We start from the raw sequence: 14,104 nt of genomic DNA, 5'->3' as shown, positions 1-14,104 counted from the left end.
TAAAACGCAGAAGACACTGCGTGGGTACATCCCTATTTACAAACCAGACCTATAAATGGGTCTTTTACCAAGAAATTACCAAGATTTAAGGCAACACGAAGAAAAAAATTTTAATTGCACCCGTATGTCAACCTCGTCATTTGATTATTTGCTAAGCAAAATATTTGTCGCATTTAATATTCCAAATTGCTGGACGACTTTCAATTTCAAAAATAAACTTATCGACGTCGATATACTCGATATCCATTGCACCTACGTCCTTCTTGCACTAAAATCCGTACGGCACCGCGGAGCTCGGTGTGACATACCCTGCGGCACGCACCGCGTCTCCGTCCGAGCGCGCGAGTCGTCGTGCGTCACGCTCCTCCGCGCGTCGACGCGGAGCCAGTGTGTCGTACCATGCGTTTTTTCTATACAAAATCAAGATTCTGCATACAAAGTTAAAAAACGTGTCAACGGACGCCGCTGCGAGATGCGGAGCAGTGTGACGACCGCCTAAGTAGGTAGGCCTTATTGGGATATGTCCGGTTCTCTCATTTCACGATATTTTACTTCGCCGAAAAGTCACTGCTAAATATGAAATATAATTTCGTAACTAACAGAACCTACAAATAAAGAAATATTTTATTAGAAAAAGTTTTATTCAGAACCTAGTAAACGAACTTACAAATAAAGAAATATTTTATTAGAAAAAATTTATTCTTTGTAATCGAAGTCTGTATTAAAATATTCAATGTCACTTATGTTTTATTCGAGATACCGTAGGTACTTTTACACAATCCTGAAAAAGAAATTACATATAAATATGCATAAAATGGCAAGTATCAAGACTATTTGTCAGTTATTTTAAAGATCATGAATGACCTGCACATTTATGAAAATTAATATATATTTTGAATGAATATACTTACCGATTATGTACCGGAGACACCTTACTTAGGGGGCTTATTAAATAAGTAATTATTTAGTATTAAATACAACATCAATACCCGCGAATAGTGGAAACACGTTCCGCGACTTTTTGTAAGTCGATAGTCGGCTTTTAGCCGTTTTCTTCCCGCTGACAAAACCGAACAATGTTAAATATAATTTTCCTTGTGGTTTTATGTACGGTTTGATCGTGTTTTGAAAATATTTTATACATAAAACTTGCGGTTTTTGTTAATAAAAATATACATTGACAGAAGTTTGTTTACTTTTTACAAGACAGGTGTCAAAGGTTTGATTGCCATATAAAATTTAAAATGTTAGTTCCCGTTTCTGCCACGACTCTTCTCTTTCCGCACAGACTCTAACAAGAAACGAAACGCTAGTCGCCTGGGAACACTCTGGTACAATATTAACCTCTTGGGGTTCAATGTCCTAATACTAGTACAAATTACCTCCAATGAAATTTAAATCTTAATTAAATGGAATAGAGTTTCTTTTATTTCGTTTCGTTCGATTTTAAAACAAAACAAATTCAACTCTATTTTCTAATACCGTTGATTCAAATTGGATTGCCAATTTTCCTTGTATGGTGGGCCGCTAGAGGTGTACGTTGTATGAGATTAATACAGGTACGGCAACATGACGCAACTATACTTGTATTTTTAGTTTAGAAAACAGTCACAGTACTAAAAAATGCAATGACTAAATTTAAGTATCTTTATACATCGTCTCTAGCTCCTCTAATCCGATCAAAAAACCAAAAGCTAATAGGATAGGAGGGTTAAACAAAGTTTTAATTCCGTTATGTTGGTTATATGAACTTTTTTTTTCTGACTACTAAAATCAATAACTTCAATCAAATGTCAATGTTATTCCTGCTTCAGTTCTCTTCTCAGTTCTGTCAAAAAAAGCATTGTGATTGAAGTAAGGCACTTGGTGGCCTCGGTTTTCGTATAACGAAATACCAAATATGTGTGTGAATATTGTGAAATAAAAGAAGATATTGAACTAAAACCTAATACACTTAATTTATCGTCATCAAAATGTTGACACCACGGTTCAAATTAACACAGGACGACAACCACGTGTATATCACCGTGCATGCACCATATACAAACATTGGAGACACGGAAATCGACGTAGATGGTGAGAATTTTCTATTCGTATCCAGCCCTTACTTCTTGCGCCTCCGTCTCCCTGGCAGGATCATCGAAAATGACCATTCTAAAGGTTCGTACACTTGCGATTCAGGAGATTTTCTCCTAACGTTTGACAAAGAAAATCCAGGTGAAAATTTCGAGAATTTAGACATGATTACTAGTCTACTCGCTCCTAGAGACATTCCTGACCTAAATCCTGATTTGGTGGAAGTTCTTGAGGAGGATGGCATCACAATTGATGATAGCGTTGATAATGATAATGGCAACAATTACTCATATGGTTTTGCGGATAAAATAACCACTGAATTTCATGAAATTGGTAGCGAGTTCCCTCAAATATTTGAGCTTAAAAACCCTGAGACTGTGTCTAAAGTTGAGCGAAATGGTTTAAGAGTAGATTATGAAGATGGTAAATTTTCATCGGACCATTATTTGGCAGATTTATTTGATGAAGAGCTGATTGCTCCGTATTTAACAGGAAAATTGTATTGGAATAATCCAGATTTCGATAAAGATGCAGACTTCAATGAACAAGAAGTAGCTATCCTTAAGGAATTGCCAAATAAGCACTATCTGTTTAATAAAAATGAGCACAGACAAGTTTTGCTTGGATTAGTTGATATTTTGTATGGTTATTGTTACGATAAAAGGACAACTATGAATGACAGTAATGTTGAGTCAAGCTGGACTATAAATAAGCTATCATCAACGTTAAGCTGGTTTTGCTCATTTAACGACATGAAGCAAGTGTTAATAGCTAGCTACAGACGGGCACTCATATTCCCGATTTTCAGAAACTTTGAACTTTGCAATAAAGTTAAAAACGATCTTGCGTCACTGTTCCGCAAGGGTAAGAAATTTATTATAAAATGTATGATTGAAATTCACCAAATGTTTAACAATAGCAATGATGCCCGTTATATATTGAACCAACTATATATTAAAGATTATTTGGTGTTTCTACAAAAATGCAGGAGCGAGGAATTTACAGAGTTATTTAATAACATAGCTAATATCGAAATCATGAAACGTGACTTAGATCTAGAGCTAGAAGAGTTAGAGGCCGCAGCACACATGGTCCAGCAAGATGAGATAGACGTATTGGAGAATGAGATGGCAATACGCATGGCCTCTTTGTCATTATTAGGCTTGAACAAAAACAATGAAAATTACGATGATGAAAGTGATGATGACAGTGATTCATCATCATCATCCTCATCAGACTCAAGCAGCAGTGATTCCTCCGAGGATCCATCAGACCTGGACTCTGATGATGATCCGTCCTGACTCTACTTCGACTCCTAGGAGTTATCCGGCCAAGGCCTTTAAGGTCTTGCCGTAAAAAGACTGAATAGATAAGGTACAGTGAAGGGTATACGGCATGTAGGACAGGACAATAGAAATAGAGAGAAAGTTCAATTTAATCTGTGGTTCAGTTTGTCAGAAGTTGTTGTATGATCGCCATAACGATTGCCATAGTCCTTGAAATCACAAATTAATGTGAGGGCCATTGAAAATGTGTTAATGAATGTTTCAGTGTTATAGTAGGACAATTTTTTTTAAGGAATTCATATATTTACCAAAAACTGATCTGGGCCTAAAATTTGTATCTGCCTAAATAACTTGTACAAAACTATTACTTTTGAACTACATTATGTAACTTTTTTAATTTTATATTTATTTCATAAAACAAAACCTTAACATGCAAAAGGCAGTTTCAATGCAGAGAGGCATTCTCTACCAGTCAATGTTAGTGGAATTGGTGCCCTATATTTTTATACAAACATTTGAAAATTTCTTTTGATGTCAGCTAAATAATTAGTTCATTTTCTTCTAATATAGTAACTTCAAATTACTCTATACTGACATCTAAATATAATAAAAAATAATAATTATATGTACTGTTAACATACCTAACCTATGTCATATTTTTAAAATATTTTACTTTTCTGCACAAATACTAGTGAATTTGATATGTATGTCCAATATAGATTTAAATATATTAAACACTATTTACATAATTACCTATTATGTAGTTTTACGCAACTGTAAAAACCAATGAATCTATTCTGTAAATTACTATATAACTATGTATGTGATGTTATTTGTAGTATAATCGTATGTACTATGGAAAATAAATATTTAGATCCAAAAAAATATATTTTTCTTTGAACTATGCCATGACACTTTACCAACACATCACGCTAATAAGAACCTTTAATAGTTTGAATAATCTCAGGTGAATTTTTCGAGTTCGGGTGCTAATCCGTTAAACAAAAGCCTTTGTTTCTTTTAAGAGCGGTCTACAGCCACGTGCCAAAGCAACCATGTCGTTTAAAAAGCAACTATCGTGATAGTATTAAGGTTCAAATTCATATGACAGCTTGTTCAGAGAACAATTAGGGTGGTCTTGTTTTTAGAGATAGCAAAAACGTGTTATCTCCGAATGAGCTGATTCAAGAATTTGAACCATATAATTAGAATGGTAAATTTGCTTTTTAAATGGGTTTGTTCCCGTTACTTACGTCGGGGCTATTAGCAGTAAGCATTGTAACCACTGCATAAAGGAAACAATATCTTTTGTTTAACAGATTAGGGTCCGAGCCCCCGAAAAATTCACCTGAGATTATTCAAACTATACTTAATTTTTGTAGGAATAAATTAATAGATCAAGATAAATTAATCTTAGGTAAGTAGGTATTATGATTTAGTTGCTAAAAGCGACACACGCGGTTATCCCGCCGCTGGTGTACGAGCGAGACAGCGGTCAACGACGTATATGGCGATGTCCCGCTCGCACACCGGTACAGCATGCGGATCCAATGTGACGCCTTAGACCCACCGTCTTTTAACACTTTCGCAACCGGCCAATAAACGGCGCACTACCCCAGAAACCGGTCGTCTAAATCTGCGTACAAAAGAACCCGCTGGGCGGGTTGTCCGGCATCTGAGCAAACATTACGAGTGCCTACCAGGCGGGTTCTCGGTAGTCAGTGTTAAGTGTCGGTGACAGCGCTAAGGAAAATGGTGTCGCTGCACATTTGCGCCAACGTGGCGTCGAACAGCAGCCATAGAGTTGATTAGACGCCGACGCTCAGGAGACGCTAGCGTGGGATCCCGCTTAGTCTTGTAGGGGGCCACCAGGGCCGTCTTTAACCTTTTGGACGCCAATGACCGATATATTCGCACCGCAGGTCCAACGCCAAAGACGGATTAATCAGTCACGGACATAGACCTATGTGCATTTGCATAAAGTTCAATTTCAGTTTTGACACTTCGGTGACTAGCTCAATATAGTGGGACCGGATTTTTGCACTATTAGTTTTGATAATTCTAAAGTTGAAAAAGTGATACTTATCTGATATGGGACATATTTTTAAGCATATTTGCAATATATGATGAAAAGTTAGAACGAGCGTTAGATATAAATTAGGTATTTATATATTTTTAGTAATGATTTTTTAATATTGAATTAAAGTGCAATGTTTAAGTTCCATTGTTTATAATATGTATGACGCTTTATAATGTAAAATTATTAGAATTTTTTTTAACGTGCTTCTTTGTCAAACTACAAATTAGCTTATTATTTTGTCGATATTGAATTAAAGTTTAAAAAATCCACAACAACATATCTCATTTTTTAAGTTAATAGGCAAGCTAAAAAGCTAGAAGAATAAGATATATGCTCTAGAATTAATATGCGTTTTTTGTCCTATAAGATCTAATATTGAATTAGAGTCTGTAAAAATAAGTCTATTACTATAAAATAATATACGCAGCCATATTATGGAAAGTAAGAAATTTCTGCGTGTAGCTTGCATTGTAATAGTAAAATCTAGTTAAAAAGGCGCGAAATTCATACATACGCCGCGCTGGTCCGTCAGTCGCCGGCGCGGCGCTCGAGAGCCTATCATAGCCTACCTATACTTCGCCCCTCGCCCCACCTCCCGCTCAGTAACACTGTCTGTCTTTTCTTATCATTCATTTGTTTGTTTACCGTGCACATTTATAAATTAGATGCGGACATTACGTGAAATTAAAATATCTTATTACGTAAAAATACCTACAGCTGGTCAATCAGATCTTGGCAGTAGAAAGAGGCGGCAAATTTGAAAAATGTAGGCGCGAAGGGATATCGTCCCATAGAAAATTTGTGTTTCATTATCTTGACTAATATTGTAATAAAAATGTACAAGATATTCACAACTATTTTTTACTGTACATAGTTTGTCAAAGGAATGTCTCATTTCAAACATAGACAGAGAGAATCATCATACTATCTTTGACTTACACTAGTACTAGCACCCAAGGAAAAGGATGAATATAGTTTTTTGTTTTTATTTACTGACAAATGGTTTGACCAACTATACCTATTTCTGGTTCCTATTGTCATGTCCTGTCCTATTCAAGGTTAATATCATAATATGTATATTATAAACCAACTGCTCAATATTACACGGTATACATCCTGAATCTATCTTCTTCTATACATATAATAAAGCTGAAGACGGTCGAAAGTCTGTACATGGAAGATATTTGAAAAAAAGTTGGCTGGGGATACTTAGAATCGATAACAGAACACGTTCCAAAAGTTTTTAGAATTTTTGTCTGTTTGTCTGTTTATCTGTTTATCTGTTTATCTGTTTGTCTGTTTATTTGAACGCGCATCACGTGAAAACGGCTGAATGGATTTTGATGGAAACTTTACTAATCTGTCGAGAAAATCCCCGGCCAGGTTTTAGGCTATAAAAATTCAACCCCTAAAAGGGGGGGGGGTAGCCAAAACACTTGATTGACTTAAGTTTGCCCCTGAATCTTATGGCGCTACTTAGGAAGGAGGGGCAAACTTTTTTCAAATATGTGCTACCACTATAGAGTACCCTGGTAAACTAACAGATGGCGCTGAATTTAATACGTTTTGTCATGAATAAGCCACCGAGGAAGGATTTTGCCAAATTTACTCTAAGTTTAGAAGAGAGGGTACGCATAGTGTACGTATATCAACAAATTGAATAATTATGTTGAATAATACAACAAAATTAAACGAGTAGCGCTTTCGAGTGAAGCCAAAGAGCGAGCAGTAGAAGAGACGTGATTATAAGCCACTCTTTTGCAGTTCGGCGTTAGGTCTTATGCGAGGCCTTCTACCTTACGGCAAAGTTGATCTCCTGCTTTAATTACACTTGGGCGTGGATCCAAATCCAAGCTTTCCTCTTTCGCAGCTGGGCCTTCTGCCTTGCTCATACTTCGCCAATTCAATTCACTTGGTCAACTCCAAGCTCTGCTTTCTTGCATCTTTTCACCTCTCTTGCATCAAACAACCTCGCTGAGACCCTTAAATATCGAGCCAATAAAAAACTGTCCCATCCCTTATCTGTATGAAGTCCTGGATTCGCGCCTGATTGGGACTAAAAGTAAAAATGTACAACTGTCTATAAAATTGTGTTTTTTATATCGAAAAATTTTCGCGCTCGCTTCGCTCGCGTTTTAATAACTTTATAAGGTCTGATAAAGGTGCCATTCGGGTGGTGAATGCAGCAGCATTACTCTGTTGTAACGTAACTGCTGCAGCACTGTCAATTTTCGTGATAAAATGATGTAACTGATTTCCATACTAAAAGTAAAAATCTACAACTGTCTATCAAATTGCATTTTTTTTATCGAAAAATTTTCGCGCTCGCTTCGCTCGCGTTTTCAATCACTTTCTAACATATGATGAAGGTGACATTCAGGTGGCGACTGCAGCACCATTACTCTGTTGCTACGTTACTGCTACAGCATTGTCAGTTTTCGTGATAAAATTATGTGACTGATTTCCATACTAAAAGTAAAAATGTACAACTGTCTATCAAAATGCGTTTTTATATCGAAATAATTTCGCGCTCGCTTCACTCGCGTTTTCAATTACATTCTAAGATATGGCGACTGCAGCAGCATTAGGTACTTGTTGCAACGTTACTGCTGCAGCACTGTAAATTTTCGTGATAAAATGATGTGACTGATTTCCATTCTCAGCTGTAATGCGGCAATCAACGTCACTCAATTTACCAAAAAAATTCAATGTAAACTTGATGACCCTAGGTAGAGGGGGCACCATGGTCTAGAAATGCTTAGGGCATCAAAATATCTTAATCTGGCACTGGCCGTTTGCGGAGTCAAACGATTTGGGACTCGCATTTTATACACATTTCCATGCCTTCCCGAAAAAAATCGAATCTTTCGCAAAAGTCTCGCAACGCATTGAGGTTACAAACGGCACGCGTCTTCCTCAGGAGTGTGAAGAAGACCACGGTGAATGGCGCTCTAGCCAGGCAGGCCGCTTCGCTTTCGCTCGCGCGCGTATACCTTACTGTATCGTCCGATATACACTCTGTCGTTAAAATCACGTGTAAAATTTTAATAAGGGCGAAAAAAATTATTGATTTTGGAGTGTAGTTTTATTTAGTGGTACCTAAGTGTAAAATATTTTATCTGGACTACAGTCCTCTAGGATATCCATCTGTCAACTTTACTTCAAGTTATGCCTCCAGGGGAGAGGGAGAGAAATTAGGATTAGAAATTAGCCGCTTACTGACACAGACCGAATTCCACGCGGGCGGAGCCGCGGGCACAGCTAGTATACAATAAGGTAAGTGAGGCCACTTACCTTATTGTATATTCCGTGTGGGCCGTATATGCCTATATACAGCCCACCTTAAATTAAAATGGTTTTTTTTAATAAACAGGATATGAAGTATGAAAAACTCACTCAAATACGTTTCTCATTTATTTAAGTTTCTTCATTATACCAAAATAGTTATAAAAATATTACGATACTCTTGGAAAATATACCTTAAAAGTCCTATTATGGGCCTTATTGAACACTAGCAGTGTATTACTTAATCCCGCAAAAAATAATCATTTTGACAGCAGGTAATAACATATTTTATTGTTTTTAACTTACGAGTTATACATATACAAATAACAATATTTGATACTTCATAACAGGAGGATTTATTTATAATAAGTGAAAATAATTATTTTGGGCCTTAATAACTAAAGATATAAAAATTGTCTAGTTTACGCGAAAATAGTAGGTAACTAAACATAAATCTTTATTAGTTACAGTAGTATCATCTTTTAACATCTGGGGGCACGGCAGTGCCCCTGCCAAGACAAGCAAAGCGCAAGGGCACTATCTACCTTTTCTCGAAGCGCTTCGTCGTTATTTGGAACCCTCATAACTTGGGGTTGGATTATACCAGATAAACAAAGTTCTCGGACTTATTAAGCATATCAATTGCATAGCTCTTATACTTTAGATTTTATTCATATCTAAAAACTTCGATTTCGTCACTGACTCACTCACTTGATGATCATCAATACCGGGTACTTCCTGAAGTCCTCTAAGAAGCTGAAATTTGGTATGTAAGATAGTTTTAGTACACAAACAACAAATAAATTCAAAAACTTGAAATTTTTTATCCCTAAGGGGATGAAGAGGGGCTTTAATTTTGTATGGGGAATCAATAATCGCTGAACCGATTTAGTTGAAATTTGGTATGTAGATAGGTATTGTTATGGGGAAGGATATAGAATAGATTTCAACCTCAAAGTTTACCCTTACGGGGTGAAGGCAGATTTCAACTCCAAAGTTTACCCTAACGGGTTTTATATGGGGAATCAGTAAGAAGTACATTGTGTAACAGATGCCCCCAGATACTTATTTCAGGATTTTTAATAGTAAATCACCCCCAACCCTTTAAATTAGGGCATAGAAGATTGTCATAAGCAACTTACAAAAAGAAGTGAAATCCCACCAAAAACATTTTGATGTAAAATGTTGCCCAAACGAAACCATAAGGCTCGCACTGTCAAAAGTTATCAGATCTCTTGCCAAGCTTCTCTACAAGCCCTCTAACTTTACTAGCTCTACACCAAAAGTATGTGGCTTGGCCGTTTCGTTTCTACAAGAACTACTGTAAGTATAATACAAAAACCGCCCAAATGCGAGTCGGACTCGCGTTCCAAGGGTTCCGTACATTACACAATTTTAACAATATATATTTTTTTTTTGAGAAAAGTGAGTAAAATGTCTTTAAAAAACCCGTAGGGATCGGAAAACTAAATACTTAAGTCCGACTCACGCTTGACTGCACATTTCTAATAGGGTTTTCTGGCATCTATAGGAAAAGAGCTAATATGTGTATTTTTTCATAATTTTAGACCCAGTAGTTTCGGAGATAAGGAGGGGGGGAATGGTCATTTTTTGCGTATTTTCTTAAATAACTTCTAAACTATTTATTTTAAAATTATGAAAAAATATATCTGAGGTTCTCACAATGAGCCCCTTAATTTGATATATAACAAGATATAGTGTTTTTTTCTTCTATTTATCATTCATCTCAAAAGTGAACCCTTTATTTGAATTTCTATTATTTACTTTACATGTATGTCCTTGGGCTATAGACTTACATGTGTATACCAAATTTCAACTTATTGGTACAGTAGTTACGGAGCAAATAGGCTATGACAGACGGACAGCCAGACACACGAGTGATCCTATAAGGGTTCAGTATTTTTCCTTTTGAGGCACGGAACCCTAAAAATAATGAATTTAATAAATTTTTCACCTTATGCACATGTGGCGGTAGCGAAACAGCCAAGCCACATATTTTGACTAAGGTGTAGAGTTAGTGAAGTTAGGGCTTGTAGAGTTTGAAGCTTGGCTCGACAAGAGATCTGACAACTTTTTGACAGTGCGAGTCTTATGGTTTCGTCTTAGCAACAATTTACATGAAAATGTGTTTGGTGGGATAATTTTTTACAGTATAAATATTTATTCGTAACAAATAAGTATTATCTTTTAACATAATTTTGACAGTACATCTGGTGCTACATTACGACACCGGTGCTATAATAAGCACATTAAAACACTCCCTTTGGCCGTGTGTTAAAATTTGTCACTCGTTGCAAAATATCTATTTTTCGCACTTCTATCGTAAATACCTACCTATGTATTAACAAAAAAAGTCACTTGTAAATAGTTACTGCCTTTAAAAAGTATAAGTGCCTCAATGTTATTAGACTTTTTGATTCTATAAACGTCTTTAGGTCAATAAAGCAAGTGATAAATTATTAGAGTTAGACCAAGAAAAGTCTGCAGCAATTTTGACAGCCCACGCAGTGCAAGTGTTATTTATAAGTCATAATTTCATAGAAGTTTCTTCAAATCGACCTTATTAATAAGAGATTCATAATATTCAAAATTATCTTAAAATATTTAAATCTAATATTTCATCTCATACGTTCAATAAGGCCCGGGACTGGACCTTTTTACCTGCACTGACAGTGGGCCTTCTTAGCAACAAGTACAAATTCAGAATAATTGGGAATAATAGGGAGCAACTGTTATTTTTGAATGCTGGGCCTTGTTACCCGCCGGGCCTCATATGCCTGCACTTCACCTACCTTATTTGTTTTACAAGGGGAAAAGTTGTTGATTAACCGCTCGTGCTAATATTGATACCCAAACAAGCGAAACATTTTTTTTTTATTAAATAGGACGCAAACGAGCAGACGGATCACCTGGTGGTTAGCGATTACCGCCGCCCATGGACACCCGCAACACCAGAAGGGTTGCAAGCGCGTTGCCGACCTTTAAAATGGGGGTCTTTTAAGGTTTGAAGGTCGTATCGGACAGTTCATTCCACAGTTTGGCTGTGCGAGGCAGGAAGGACATCAAACATTCTAAAATTGAAGCACGAGCGTAGCGAGTGGTCGTAAAATTGAACCTTGAGCGTAGTGAAGGTTTCGAGGGACGAAGGTTAAATAAAATTTTCATCACATCAGCTCGTAAAGGCCCTCTTGATTGTTCGAAACGGATAAGAAAAGTGGTATTTAATTTGATGCAAATTTTGAGTTGTTTCCGTAGGTAAATTGGATCAGTTGGTTGGTAATATTGACTTTAAAATGATAAATATTGAATAACGTTAGTTTGAAATTGATTTTATGATAAAGTAAATATTATCGGAGATGATCGCTCTTAAAAAATATATGTCGCTAGTCATTTATAACCTAAAAGCGCCAAATTACGCAAAATTATATTGAAATGACACCTGTGTATTGAATTGAATTGTATTGAATACTTTAACAAGGGTAGTTATCTGTATGACAATGCACCTAAAATAATTTTCAAATGTATCTATTATTTCTATTCTTAACACGATAACGAATTCTACGTAAACGAAACCGCGGGCAATCCCTAGTACATATAGAAATAAATAAGGGAAGGTAAGTTCCCATTAGTGTACTGTGTAAAATAACTATTTACCATTGATAATAATTTTATAAACGCTTTGCGTATTTTTAAGGTCACCGCGCTAACCGCTTGCCCGCGACCGTCGATCGCTGCCTCCTGCCCCGGCGCACAGCGCGGCGCGCGAAAACGCCGCGCGTTTGAAATGTAACTTAATATAAGCTAGGAATGCATACTTACGTATCAATATTTAGTGTCGCCGTGATTTTATATTTCTAATCTTTTGTGTGAGAAGTAAGATCTTTATTATGACCGTGTAATATTAACTCTACAAACTTTAATTCAATATTGGCTATACTGCTTAACCAGAAATCAATATCTAGACAAGCACATTGTCTACATTTCTAACTTTTTACATGTATACTAAGTTGATAGGTAATATCGTAATTTTGCAATATCAGCTACTCTAATTCTGTATTTACATAATAATTCGTGTTTTTACGTTCACCAGAAAGCAGCTGTTCCAGATTTCTAAAAACCGAATATTGTGAATAAATTAAAGTGTTATTGAACATGTTAAAGTTTTTTGTAACTTTAATTTTATATTTACATAGTTATTTAGCAAAAATTTAAATATTTAAATATGGCCGAACGCTCCACCTAAAATTTTCTAACTTTTTATATGAATGTTATTTATCATGCTTACAATAACATATCAAAAAAGAAAAAACTTTAATGTTATCAAAACCCATTTTTGTTCCACCGCTGGTCTAGACGTAGCGTTCGAATGACAGCATTGTCCTGCACCCTTGGGCATATAAGAATTTGGGGGCCTTTTGGAAAGTAAAGAAAGCGAATTAAAGTAACATTTTTATACTATGATCTTCTGTTTATTATGGGTAATTCTGGGGTTATCAAATATACTGTTACTGTCTGTCCTTCGGGCCCCCCTGGGGATGGGGGCGAGGACTGGCCACTCCACACTAGCGTCTCCCGAGCGTCGGCGGCTAAGTAGTCAAATCTACTCGACGCAACGTTGGCTTAATTCGACGTAATTTTCCATAGCCCTGACTAGACGCTGACGCTCAAAAGACGCTAGCGTGGGATCTCTCTTTGACTTGTAGGTGGCCACCCCACACTAGCGTCTCCCGAGCGTAGGCGTCTAGTAAAATCATTGGCAGCTGCTCGACCCAACGTTGGCGAAACTCGACTCAATAGCGCTGACTAGACACCGACGCTCAGAAGACGCTAGCGTGGGATCTCTCTTTGACTTGTAGGTGGCCACGCCACATTAGCGTCTCCCGAGCGTCGGCGTCTAGTCAAATCATTGGCAGCTGCTCGACCCAACGTTGGCGCAACTCGACTCAATAGCGCTGACTAGACGCCGACGCTCAAAAGACGTTATGGCTCCTCTACACGATGGGCCAACGCCGGCCACTCCAAGGGACGCATATATCCTCTAGAGCAAGTGATATTGCTATCTCATTCTACCGCATGGCTGCGTCCCTTGGAGTGGCCGACGTTGGCCCATCGTGTAGAGAAGCCATTAGTGTAACGTGGCCCAAAAACATTAATAGAGTTAAGCCACGAAAAGTCTGCAGCGACTTTGATAGCCCTCCCAGTGCCAGTGTTATTTATACGTCATAATTTCATAGAAGTTTGACGTTTAAAATAATACTTGCAATGCGTGGGCTATCAAATCCGCTGCAGACTCTTGGTCTGACTGTAAAACTAAATGGGATTGCAATAATACATATAACTAGTGCAAAAGTTTATA

General features: G+C 37.0%; 1 protein-coding gene across 1 annotated transcript; it reads left to right on the top strand.

Annotated features, from left to right (window-relative positions):
• Positions 1-1,843: 1,843 nt before the first annotated feature.
• LOC134675314 (protein SHQ1 homolog) lies at positions 1,844-3,964 on the top strand. The gene has a single exon (XM_063533519.1). The coding sequence runs from the start codon at positions 1,974-1,976 to the stop codon at positions 3,375-3,377; it is 1,404 nt and encodes a 467-aa protein (XP_063389589.1). The 5' UTR covers positions 1,844-1,973; the 3' UTR covers positions 3,378-3,964.
• The last annotated feature ends 10,140 nt before the right edge of the window (positions 3,965-14,104 follow it).

The sequence above is a fragment of the Cydia fagiglandana genome, chromosome 21 (genome assembly GCF_963556715.1).
Source record: "Cydia fagiglandana chromosome 21, ilCydFagi1.1, whole genome shotgun sequence".
NCBI classification, from domain to species: Eukaryota; Metazoa; Arthropoda; class Insecta; order Lepidoptera; family Tortricidae; genus Cydia; species Cydia fagiglandana.
The sequence above is the reverse complement of the archived record's forward strand: the minus strand, read 5'-3'. Positions and strand labels throughout refer to the sequence as shown.